We start from the raw sequence: 12785 nt of genomic DNA, 5'->3' as shown, positions 1-12785 counted from the left end.
GAGGTGCAGGGGCAGTGAGAAGATTCACTATAGTCAAGAGTGGGGAGCAGAAAAGGCAGATCAATGAAGTACACTGCTGAGGGGAGCAGCGGGCGAGGCTGGAGAGGTCTGATGCTCCATGTGGTCACCTCTGGGTAATCCATCCAAAGATGGTGGCTATGGCCACCTCTGCAGCGGTGCACTTTAACCTGCTGCGCCACCAGGGTGGGGCTACAACTATAAATTTTCTATTGACCATTTCTCTGTTTACCTAACAAGCATACATTTCATAATCAAAAATAAATTATTTAGGGCCTCCCTGGTGGCACAAGGGGTCAATCCCCTGCCAGACAGGTGACCAACATGACACAGCAGACCTCTTCTGTCTTGTCCCATGTTCCCCTCAGCAGTGTATTGCAGTCAGTCTGCCCGTTCTGTTCCCCACACCCCCTACTCTGTCTCTGGTGAATCCTCAAAACCCCCACCCCCGCCATCTCTGGCCTACACCCCAATTCTTATATAACACAAACCTTTGAAAGTAAATAAGTGAATAATTAAAAAGTATTTGAACACAGGTAGCTCAAAAGTACTTTAAAGTTAAAATCCCACTTATTTACTCTTAAGATATGACAGGCTTTAAGGAAACCCTTTAAAAAGGGTTTATATGACTATAAGTTAATCAGATATTTACAATGAAATTGCTAACATCTTTGTCTACATAGATTATTGACAGATAACGATTCAGGTAATTCTGAAGCAGGGAATTCCTACCTGCAGCAAAGGATGGCTGATAAGTAGCAGATGACGTTGGACTTGAACATTCATTTGTTGCATCGGTGACTAAGGGTGATGCAAAACTCACTAAATTATTATAGATACTGAAATACAAAATAAAATGGTTTATGTGGTATGCTTTACCAGATAACTACTTTTAAATTACTGAACAAAATCGAATTAATTAACTACATAATTATGTTATTTGGCCAGAAAGCATTCTTACCTCTGACTTTGTGTTTTCAGTTCTTTCAAGGTGGGAGTTATTTCCTGAAGCATTTCAACATGTTCTTGACTTCGAACCTGACCCATAGCCTGAACTAATGTAAACAGCACCGTCTGAATATTGTCTTGCCATGATTTATATTCACTCAAGAACTGCCTAACACTGTTCTCATAGGGAACATCTTCACCATCTGCCAGAGCAGCTTCTTCATCCTAGAACCCACATAACAACAATTACGAAAAATGGTTTTGGTTCAGAAATTAAAGACTGTCACTTTTTGATTAATAATAAGTGGTTTTCACATAGCAATATATTTAATTATTTTATTACAATTCTTTTTCCCCTAGGAATCTTGTTTTGAAAATATTATAAAAACTACAAGTAAAAATAAATCCTAAAATTTAATATTTTGGTTTTGTAATGAAGTAATTAAGTGTTTTCTGAGGGCTCACTTTTCTTATTAGTTAAATTAGTCAGATACTAAAAGAAACATTCATTCATTTTGGAGGTACCCTATAAAATCTGGGATAAGGATGTGGAGAAGAGAAGCAACTGCTCTAAATACTATGAGAGTAAGTTTGGTTCTCAGCTTTACTACACAACTTATGAAGTGAATGGGTGAATCAATCTCCTCAAACCTGCTTATCTATGCACAAAATTAAAACTAACTACAAAAAAAAAATGTAGTTCAGGAGAACAAATTCATTTAGAAACTGGAAGATGTGAGGTGAGGGAAACTGCTTTGCCTATAAAATTCTTACAATGTCACTTTTCCATAAATCACAACTTTCAATTTTATAAAGGGGTTGGGGGAGATGTGCCAATAGTATTAGTCCTACCTTAGCCATTGCTTTCAGTAGATGTTTAACATCTGCAAGTTGCCGGTTATGACCAGTGAGCACAGTCTTTATATTATCAACAAGATTCTGAATTGTCTCACAGACCGTGTCTATCTGCTGCTCTTTCTCTGTTTGAATTGCCCTCTGTGTAGACATATCTTGGGTCAATTGTTTGTGGGCTGACAAAAGCCATTCAGAGCTGCCAATAGGGTGTTCAAGACTGGTGTCCTAAACAGAGCAAACATCTGTTATAGTTTTAAAAATCAGCTAGAAGAGTTTAACATTTCTTCATCACTGTTATCACAAAGTACCAGTAGCTCCAAGTTGACAAAGAGAACCTCAGTGGCCCAGTAATGCTTTAATGACCTACAAAACAGTACTTGACAATACTTTAAACAATCTGTGAACTACAGAATAACATTAAGTTTTCCGCACAAGTATATAGGGAATAAGCACTTCTTTTTAAGATCTGTAACAAAGATAATTCATATGGACTCAAAAGTCATTTGTTAAAATCAAACTAAATCTTCCTACAACACAGCCTAAAATTCCATAATATTTCCAAACTTACCAACTTCATGTTTCTGGAATTTGCCCATCATTTGTCTTCTGCTAGCCCTCTTTTTATTATCTTATTTTCAGTATTCTGAATCATTTAACAGTTTTTCTCCGCCCCTCTAAACCTTCACAGTCCTTCCACCAGTTGTCATTCTGCAAATTCTTTCACTATTTCATTAGTTGAATTGTTTGTTTAAGTATGTAATAAGATCACTGGGAAGTACATCACTAGTATATGGGTACATGCTCAATAAATGTAAACCAGCGATCAAGCGGATTTTGAGAACATTATAAAGGCCATATCATTTTAATTACCGAGTCTCTTTCCTCCCTCCAAGAGTCAAGACTCACCACTCTCTGTAGTAAACGAAGCTCCAACTCAGAGACCGAACTGTTAAACTGGGATGCAAATGAACACATTTGCTGACAGCGTTTGATTAGTTCAAATAACGCAGCATCCAGGTTTAAGGCATCTGCAGTTCTAGTTCGTAAACTTTCGAAATGAATGATATTGCTGCAGAGGAAAGTGACCTGTGAAGAAGCAAGAGAGAAATGGAAACACCACATGTGGGAAAAGAAATCAATCAATGATATGAAATAAATATCTACTCTTTTCCATAACTCAGAATCAAAATTGATCCTAAAACTGTGAACATGTGACTCTTTTGGCCATAGACCAAACCCTTAAACAGGCTGTTAAGTGTGGCAAGTGTGTGCTGTTGATGCTGGTAGTCTGAAGTCCCTATGATGTTTAAATAAGTATACCTTTTACATGATTGTTTTTACACAAAATTTACTCAATAATAAAACTGTTATTATATTCCACGGAAATCTGTTATGTCCAAATTTTAATTTGGAATGTTCCCCTTCTGTTTCTATTCTAACCAACTTTACAATAAAGATCACAAAATATTGACTTCTAAGGTATAATAATATTGTGATTAAGTTCTTTTGAGTTCTTTACTGAAATATTTTACAGATAAAATGATAGATCTATATAGAACTATAAAGGAAATAAAATTTGAAGGATAGGTATATGAGATATGGGTTATCATTATTAGTAGTACATTTTGCACCTGATTGAAAATTTACATAGGGGTCTTCCTGATAGCCTAGGGGTTAAGTCTCAGCACTATCACTGTGACAGCCTGAATTTGATCCCTGCCCAGAGTGGTGACCCACATGGCACAGCAGACCTCCCCTGTCTTTCCTGCTGCTCCCCTCAGCAGTGGATTTCAGTAAATCTGCCTGCTCTGCGCCCTACTCTTACCTCTGGTGAATCCTCTAACCACTCGCATCTCTGGCCTACTCTCCACTTCTTCTGTAATACTTTTTAATTTAATTAAAATAGTACTTTTGTTTGTCACCCCCTGTTCACAACGAAGTTAATCCACAACCTCTGGAAGAATACAAAGCTGTAAGATCTTTTATTGCCATGTGGGAAAAAATGATATTCAAATCTTTGGGTGACCTTAGACAACTATAAACTTAAAATTCTATTTTCCAACAAAGGCTGCATATACTTTATTTTTATATTTATATTTAACTGGGATGCAGTAATAATCTAAGGAAATAACTGTCTTTCGATTTAGCTTTAACGAAAACCCCAGAACACCAGTTCCTCTTCCCAGTTTTGTGGAATAGAGGGGTGACCTCTCAAGCTGTTCCTAGACATGCTACATGCAACTTCCATTCAGTTAATACAATCCTGCACCTGGAAACAAAGAGGACACACAAAGACCACAATACCTGGCTTGCTCTTTGACTTTCTTTAAGGACAAGATTTCGTCTTTCTGCTATTGTTGCTTCAAAATCTTGTAGCACAGGTGCTAGTGCAGGGTTGGCACCACCTGCCCACTTGAGTCGCTGTTCAATGCTTGCTTCAAGAGCTGCTAGTTTGTCCTATGAAAACCAGCAGAATTCCAGTGAATACCAACAGACTTCATGTCGGATTAGCATTTTATATAACATAACAGAAAGTCAAAAGAACCATGATGGAGCACATGAAATTTAGAAAACAACTTTAACAAACAGTAACCATTCAAAAGTAATCTTTCACTAACATTCCACTCTAAATATTTGAGACTTAACATGTTTGAGAAATACAAATTGGCACAGTACTTGCTACACCAAACTCCGAGAGAGCTATGGACAAGGAAGTCCGTTTATACTTCTGACTGTGAAAAATGGAAAGTAGTTTCCCACAACTTCAAAAGCTTACAAATTATGATAAAAATCCATCTAGGGCCTCCCTGGCATGGGAGGTGGCACAAGGAGTTAAGTCTCAGCACTATTAAGTTATCACCTACCACTGCACGTGAGTTCGATCCCCAGCCAGGAAGCTGACCCACATTTTGCAGCAGCCCTCTCCTGTCTCCCCGCTGTTCCCCTCAGCAGTGGATTCCTGTAGGTCTGCCTGTTCTGTTCCCCACTTTGTGCCTGGTGAAGTCCTCTCACCTCCATACCTCTGGCCTGTACCCATTCTTGTATGCATATAAAGTAAAATATAAATCTTTAAAAAAAAAAAAAATCCACCCAGATTGTCAAGACAAGGTAGATAAAGATGAGAGGTCCAGAAAATTTTCATTATAATTTAAAAAATTTTCACACAATATTGTTTTTTATTCTAGTCGTGATTCATAGAAAGAAAAATACCAATTACTATTGAGTACTAAGGTACAGAACACAGAATCTAAAGATAAACATAACCATCACCAAGACTAGTTTCTCTCTCAAAAAAAAAAAAAAAAAAAAAAAAAAAAGAGTTGGGTCCCTTCCTGGTGGTGGCATAAGAAGTTCAAAGTGCAGTATTATAAAGGTATCAGCTATCAGTAGCCCCTGCAGCACCAGTTTGAGCCCCATCCAGGGAACTGACTCACATGGTACAACAAACCTCACCTGGCCTGCCCACTGCTCCTCTCAACAGTGTATTTCAGTAGATCCATCTGCCTTGCTGTCCTGTCCACTCTGTCTCTGGTGAATCCTATCACCCCTATCCCTCACCTCTGGCCAATAACCCTGTTTTGTATGCATAAATAAAATATCTTTAAAAGGGGGGGGGGAATGGGGCTTGGGGAGAGTAAATATTCAGCTGAAATGACCAAAGGGTCAGTAGTAAGAGTTTGGAAAAATGTTCTGCTGCCTTTCACATCACAAAAATTAAACATTCAAGAGAGTATAAAAAGCATAGGCTGGGCCCTCCCTGGTGGTGCAGCGGGTTAAGGCGCAGTACTGCAAGCTAGCTGCAGCTGCCTCAGTGTAAATTCAATCCCTGGCCCCAGAGGTGATGCACATGGTGCAACAGACCTCTCCTGTCTCGCCCGCTGCTCCCCTCAGCAGTGTACTTCATCAGTCTGCCTGTTCTGCTCCTCATTCTGTCTCTAGTGAATCCTCTCACCGCCCCTGTACCTCTGGCCTCAGCCCCAGTTCTGAAGACAGAAATAAATCTTAAAATAAAATTACAGGCTTCTTAAGATATTAATAAAATGTCAGCCAAAATAAAGATTTCTTTAAAAGATTAAGAAAGATACGACAGCTTACAAACATTTCAGAACACAAGTATTCAAGTTTCCCATGTGTACAAGGCATATGATCATCAAATGCATTAAAAACCTGAATTCTTAATATGCCTCTACTCCTCAGAACATAATGCTACAATAATTTGGTTACCTTCAAATTTAAGGAATTATACTCCTGGGGCTTAAAAACCACGTGCAAGCTCCTGTAACTAACAGTAACAGTGTTGGCTGAAAGGAGGACCTGACAAAACACACCTGAACTGTGACCATTGAACTTTCAATCTGACTCAGAGTATGGAGTTTCTTTTTCATGCTGGTTAGGATGGCAGACCGAGGGGGAGGCGTGACTGACATGGCCTGTGGTCTATTGATGAGAAGATCTTCATGCTGCCACTGTTCAAAGAAGAGGAAATTTAATAAAATCAGTAGGAAAAAAAACCTTTAGCTAAACAAGGGAAGGGTGGTGCACATTACCACTGGGGGAAGAGAAATAAATAATCCAGCCACAAAGGCAGGCAGGCAGAAGACAGTAACAGAAGAAACACTACAAAGAAGGAAGGAAAACAAACAAACAAAAAAAAAAAAACAATCAGGTGAAGATTTTCCTGAGGTGGTTGACAATTTTCTCAGATCAATAAAATGTAACCGTTAAATAATAATTCTGAAGATGATTTCTAGTTAAAGTAAATCTAGTACACAACTTTCCAGAAAATAATCTACAGTTAAGAGGTTGGAAGGTCTTGATGGCGGGCAGGAAGTGATAGAATGGTGGGGACAAACTGTTGATGAAAGATCAAGTAATCTTGTATGTTACATGGAGACTCCAGGAGGCATTTGGATTACAATTAAGTTTTACAATTAAGCTCTGTGCTCAGAGCTTACAATGTATTCAGATGCACAAAACTAAAAGAATTTTTACATGTTTTCCATATAGCTGCCATCATTATTTAAGGAAATAATAATGTACAAAATTTTTCAGCATTACATTTAAAATATACCCCCAAAATTCCAGTGTGCCAGAAATAAGACTATTAATATATAATAAACGCAGTTTCAGAATTTGACTATATTACTTTCCTTAACCTAAGAACTAATAGCAGCTAATGGTGAAACTGCAAAGGAAAAGAAGGTTGTGCCAAAACAGATTTCAGGAGAAATCTGTAGTCCACAAACATTACTCCACAGGTTACAACTTGTTTGAAGCTACTGACAATATTGAAGCCTATATAATATATGAAAAAGAAAGTTTAAAATAATATCTAAATTCATAATGTGCTTAGGCAGACTTTAACCCTTGTCATCATCAACTCTTGAGAGACACTAGCCCTATACTACCGAAAAGTAACTCAGAAACCTTAGGGAAGTTAAGTTCAAACCTAAGTAAATGTACCCAAGTCTGATCTGAATCAGACTTACCTTACTGCCTCCTAAAATACAAAGATGAAAATAGCCTTCTGGCCCTTACATCCCCTGCACCTATGGCCTACACCCCAGTTCTTCTACACAAAAATTAAACAGTATTTTTAAATCAAATAAAAACAAACAAGGAATTAAAAAAAAAAAAAAAAAAGACACCAAAATACAAACATTCTTTGCTGAGCTGGCACAATTCAGGAAGTCTTAGAATTCTTTGTCAATAAATAGTGTAACATATTAATTTGCTCAATTTTTCTAAATTCCTGCAATGATAAAAAACGCAATGAGAAATACTTACTTGAAACATGGCAATATGCAGCTGAACACGCTGCAGGCTTGTCTTACAAGAAGAAATACTGGTCTCCAACCTGCGCACCAAATCATGCTTCTTCCAGGCAGTATCATAAGAACTTGCTAACACAGTTGCCCTGTTCATGACCAACTGGGAGAACTTCCCAATCTGGATGTTGTGCTCCACAGCTTTCTTACACAGATCATCGACAGAAACTTTGCTCTCGGCACCAAAATCCTTCGCCTCCACTTGAGCAATGATGTCTACACCCAGAGCACTGATAAAACTGCAAAGCGTGAGTCCCAGGGCTTGGTTTGGTAGTCCAATCAAGAGCTGCCTCACAAAGTCAGCTGTGAATGCCTTTATAGGTTTGGCCATTTGGTCTTCACTGAAACAAGAGTTTCTAAACAGGGTTTTCACATTGACCATCTGTACAGGTCCGTTCACAGTATTCTGATCTTCAAGTGAACTTGACCCTAAAAGAGGACAATTTTCTTAAATACTTCATGTAAAATTAAAGGTATTAATGCTGCTTGCTTAAAATACTTAAGCTCTTATGAACATACAGTGAATTCTACTCCATCCTGTACCCTTCCAAAGCACTATACAACTAAGCCAGCCATTCAAATACAAAATATTACCTGACAAAGTTTTGGAAAAGGTACCGCAAAGCCTGAAGAACTCCTTAATTGTCTGTAGTCTTTTTAGGAAGAAAATCTCTTCTAGCACCTGACGGTGATTATCATCATCAAAAAAATTGACTTGGGTACTCCTGGCTTCCCTTATAATGTCAATCTTTCTCCAAGCTACAGGAATTTCCATCTTGTTTAACTATGTAAATGAAAGGGGGAGGGGGAAAAGTCCGTTTTTTCACTCTTTGCACACTGAACAAACTACTTTCAATACTTGCATTATTCATAAAACCAAGTCAGTAGTTACCTTTTCAACTAACAAGCCAAAAGCAGTTTCAACTTGGGCAAACATGCCATCAAATGCTACCAAGAGCATCTGGCCCGCTGACATTTTTGGTGTTTCATCAACTGAACCATTTCTTGGTTGGATTAATTCACCATACTGAGCATGAAGTATTCTAGAGGAAAAGAAGGAAGAATTAAAATCCTCTATAAAGAATAATAAATTTCAGGAAATACAAGCTGGCATAATGTCTAGAATGTCTTGATATGTATGTACAACTGGTGAAATCTTGGTGAGCTCTGTGGACTCAATCACATGGCTTTGCTATGCTGGGTGTGGGGTAAAGTGTGCACAAGAGCTCCCTGTACGTTTTTATTTTTATAACTTTCTGTGAATCTGTAATTATGTCAAAATAAATTTCAATCTATTTTGAAATCAAAGTTGTAATTGTCCTTAAAAAAAAGATGTGTTACTCCATCTTTAGAACTAAGTATATCTGCCTTAAAATCAGAATTAAACTCAACAGTAAAAACAGAGCTCAGAACCCTTTTAGCTGGCTTAGCCCGACTTTCACTAGAAAACAGAACAGAGCTAACATTCACTTGCCTGGCAACATCGATGTAATGAGCATGTGTTTCTTCCTCGAGTCCCATAGCAGCGTTTCTTAAATAGGCTTGAAGAGATTCCACTAGAGTCTGCAGGGGAACGCCATCAGTTGTCTGCTCAATAAGACTGTCCAGTTCATGAAGCATACTTTCTAATGTGTATTCTCCTTTCATTAAACATCTAAGTGCTTCTGGAAATATGATTTGCCGGAAATTTGAATTTAATTCCTATAAATATTTGAGAAATACATTGTTTTAATGTTTTCTGAGTTAGGAAAATTACACTTACAGACTTAATGCCATAAGTGAAGAATTTATGCACTAGTAACCAAGGTACAGCTACAAACTTCATGGTGATGTTAAATAACTGCTTAAGCAACATCCAAAGGGTTAGGGTAGAAGGGGAGTCTAACTAACTGCTTCCCTGAACTAAAGATGTGAGAAATAAACATTATCTAAAACATACTTTAAAATTTAAGCTAGTGTTCACCTGAAGTGAGGTATATACTCCATTTGCTAAATGAACTGCTTCAGAAGCTTCCATGGGGTTTGGGATGTCCAAGTCCTGTGGCACCAGGTGGCACTGTTTCAGTAACTGAACCAGGCAAGTGACATTTCCGCTCATACTGCAGAGCTCTTCTAAGAACCAGGCTCCGTCCCGAGAAGTCAGATCAACCAGCTGCTCTCCGGCACTTGAGGCAGCGCCTTCCATCATAAGGTTACGCCTAAATGCAATAGTACTTGCATAGTGAGACAGATTTTGCTAAACTCTTTTTCTCTCTCATACGTGCACGCACACGCGTGCGCTCACACACACACACACACACACACACGCACGCACCTTCACATCTGAAAAGAAATAAAGTAGTCCTAACACTTGCTAAGGTACAAAAGTAAAATACCTACGATTTGGTATTGAACTAAAGATACAGGCCTCTTGGTGGCACAGGGTTTCACCAGTCACTGCGACATGAGTTCGATCCCCTACCAGGGAGCTGGCCCACAGAGTGCAGTAGACCTCTCCTATCTCACCTGCTGTTCCCCTCAGTAGTACATTTCAGTACATCTGCCAGTTCTGCTCCCCAATATCTCTGGTGAATCCTCCCCTTACTCTCCCCCCACACCCTTGGCCCACACCCCAGTTCTTGTAAGTATAAATAAATCTTTATTTAAAAAGATACATGAACTCTCAATAAGCACCAAGAGTTTCAAGACAGTAAACTGGTCTCAGTAAGTGATTAGGTAACTCACCTTGTAAGGGTGCAAAGGGCAGAAATAATAACACTGGCAAGGCTCAAAGATCCTTCTTCTCCATTTTCATGAAGGAAAACTTTAATGCAACGTTCAATTTCTTTCAACTGATCTTCACAAACAGGTACGGTGACAGCTTCCTGTTTCAAGCGTTCCACTTGTCTAATAAGTCTACTGTTTATGTCTGCGGCATACCGCTGGAGGGTCATTTCAGTGGCAGTGATGAACTGACACACTGTTGGGGGTGGCTGAGGAGCATACTGCATTTCATATCTGTAATGGCAGAAAACGGTCCTTATTTATAATACAGCCACTCCCTGTCTGTAAATAAAACTTAACACTTTCCACAAAATATATTATGTAACAACATGCAATGTTGTAATTGATCACTAGACAAATCTCAACAAGTAGACATAATTTCCATTTTACAGATAAGTCTCAAGAGTCAAATCACCTTCCTATACAATGTGTCAATGAGTGACAGAATCAAAATTCAAGTTTAACACTATCCTGATCCCACCACTCTTACAATTTAATTAGGAAAACACAAGCTCAATTCCTCCTAACACCTCTTAAAAGTGAGTATTTAAATTCCATCTACTGACCATTCCTTTCAGGAAAATAAACATCATCTTATTTAAAAAAACGTTGGGGGGCCCTCCCTGGTGGCGCAGCAGGTTAAAGCGCAGCACAAAGAATCTTAAGCCACTTCCGCATGAGTTCGATTCCCGCCTGCCCCGGAGGTGACCACATGGCGCGGCAGACCTCTCCTGGCCCGCCCACTGCTCCCCTTAGCAGTGTACTTCATCGATCTGCCTGTTCTGCTCCCCGCTCTGTCTCTGGTGAAGCCTCTAGCCTCCCCTGAGCCTCTGGCCTATAACCTAGTTCTGTATGCACAAATAAATAAATCTTTACCAAAAAACAAAACAAAACAAAAAAAAAAACACAACGTTGGGGGCCTCCCTGGTGGTGCAGGGGTTCAAGTCTCAGGCTATCACCAGCCGCTGCTGCATGATTTCGATACCCAGCCAAGGAGATGACCCACAGGGCACAGCAGACTTCTCATGGCTCACCCACTGCTCCCCTCAGCATTATTTTTCAGTAGATCCACCTGTTTGCTCTCCATTCTGTCTCTGGTGAATCCTTTCACAACCCACACCCCTGGCCTACACCCCAGTTCTTCTATGTATAAAATAAAATCTTTAAAACAAACAAAGAAATACAACAACTTTGCCAATCCTCATAAAAAAATCAAGAAAACCAAGTGTCAGCAGCTTACTTCCTGTAGAGTTCTTGACAGCGTTCTACTGTGGTGTTGCAGATGAGCTCTTCCATCCAGGTCTTCCATTGCTCAATTCGATGTTTCTGAAATATGGCCTTTGGATACTGCAGGGCTACCGTTGCATAGTGGTGCAGCTGTTCCAGACAGCCCCGGAGCACCGAGCGCCTCTGCTGCAGAAGAGCACCGACCTCCCCCTCCAGTTGCTCACACTGGCTGATCAAGTGCGCCTGGCCAGCGTTCTGCAGGAAGGCTGTGGCTGGCACATAGCTTGGAGGACCTTTTGGTAAAAGACAATTATTAATGACCATGAAACCATCTCAAATCAGTAGTCATTGAAAGGCAGCACAAACTAAAATCCCCATGTAAATGCACAAACACAAAATTCACAGGAATATCTAAAATAAGTCAACCCATACCAAGATCCATTTGTGTGCTAATCTCCTGAAGCAAACTTGCAAGCTGTGTTGCTTCTAGATTATTGAATGCAGCCTGGTACTGTGTTATCCACTGTTCAAATTCATTCAGCTTCACCTGGATTGCTTCCTGAACAGTCCTTTGTTGAGTCTGCAGTTGAGTGTGCTCAGAATACCTAATGGTGAAAAAGCTTTTTTTAAAATTTCTCCTTCTTCCTTCTAAGTACTCTCATAATCCTGATTTTGCTCATACTTGGGCTGCCTGCAAAGCACCTTTCTGATTTTAAGGGCACTGCTCCAAGGCCTGTTCTTACTTCTCTGATTTTTCCTGATCCCGGAGTTTCCACCACTGTACCACAACAACTTGAACAAAACTCCAACATATCCACCAGATTTCATTTAAGGTATAAAAAAAATTTTAAGCCGTATATTTGTAGTTAGTCTCAGACCCTCAAGCAGTGTTTGGCACTTGCATGTTTAACTGCCTTTTCCTGAGCACATGGCTATGTGAAGCTTCACTCACTTAGTACCTTCTAGCAAGAAAATGCCAAAAAAAAAAAAAAAAAAAAAAAAAAAAAAAAAGTTTAAGGCGTAAATTTGTAGTTATTCTCAAACCCACAAACAGTGTTTGGCACTTGCATGTTTAACTGCCTTTTCCTGAGCACATGGCTATGTGAAGCTTCACTCACTTAGTACCTTCTAGCAAGAAAATGCCAA

At 39.3% G+C, this 12785-nt stretch overlaps 1 protein-coding gene across 1 annotated transcript in view; it reads right to left on the bottom strand.

Annotated features, from left to right (window-relative positions):
• SMG1 (SMG1 phosphatidylinositol 3-kinase-related kinase) overlaps positions 1 to 12785 on the bottom strand; it is a 92350-nt gene that overhangs the window by 8785 nt on the left and 70780 nt on the right. Inside the window, exons 47-60 of the mRNA XM_004692098.2 lie at positions 12072 to 12244; positions 11653 to 11932; positions 10374 to 10646; positions 9613 to 9847; positions 9124 to 9350; positions 8542 to 8692; positions 8244 to 8433; positions 7609 to 8078; positions 6150 to 6287; positions 4126 to 4278; positions 2728 to 2907; positions 1819 to 2046; positions 980 to 1191; positions 751 to 857 (exon numbers count right to left, since the gene is read on the bottom strand). Coding sequence (XP_004692155.1) covers positions 751 to 857; positions 980 to 1191; positions 1819 to 2046; positions 2728 to 2907; positions 4126 to 4278; positions 6150 to 6287; positions 7609 to 8078; positions 8244 to 8433; positions 8542 to 8692; positions 9124 to 9350; positions 9613 to 9847; positions 10374 to 10646; positions 11653 to 11932; positions 12072 to 12244 — 3017 coding nt within the window. The remainder of the gene's footprint in view (positions 1 to 750; positions 858 to 979; positions 1192 to 1818; positions 2047 to 2727; positions 2908 to 4125; positions 4279 to 6149; positions 6288 to 7608; positions 8079 to 8243; positions 8434 to 8541; positions 8693 to 9123; positions 9351 to 9612; positions 9848 to 10373; positions 10647 to 11652; positions 11933 to 12071; positions 12245 to 12785) is intronic.

The sequence above is a fragment of the Condylura cristata genome, unplaced genomic scaffold, assembly GCF_000260355.1.
Source record: "Condylura cristata isolate star-nosed mole 26May11 unplaced genomic scaffold, ConCri1.0 scaffold00032, whole genome shotgun sequence".
Classification (NCBI taxonomy): domain Eukaryota; kingdom Metazoa; phylum Chordata; class Mammalia; order Eulipotyphla; family Talpidae; genus Condylura; species Condylura cristata.
This window is presented reverse-complemented; position numbering and strand designations above follow the sequence as displayed.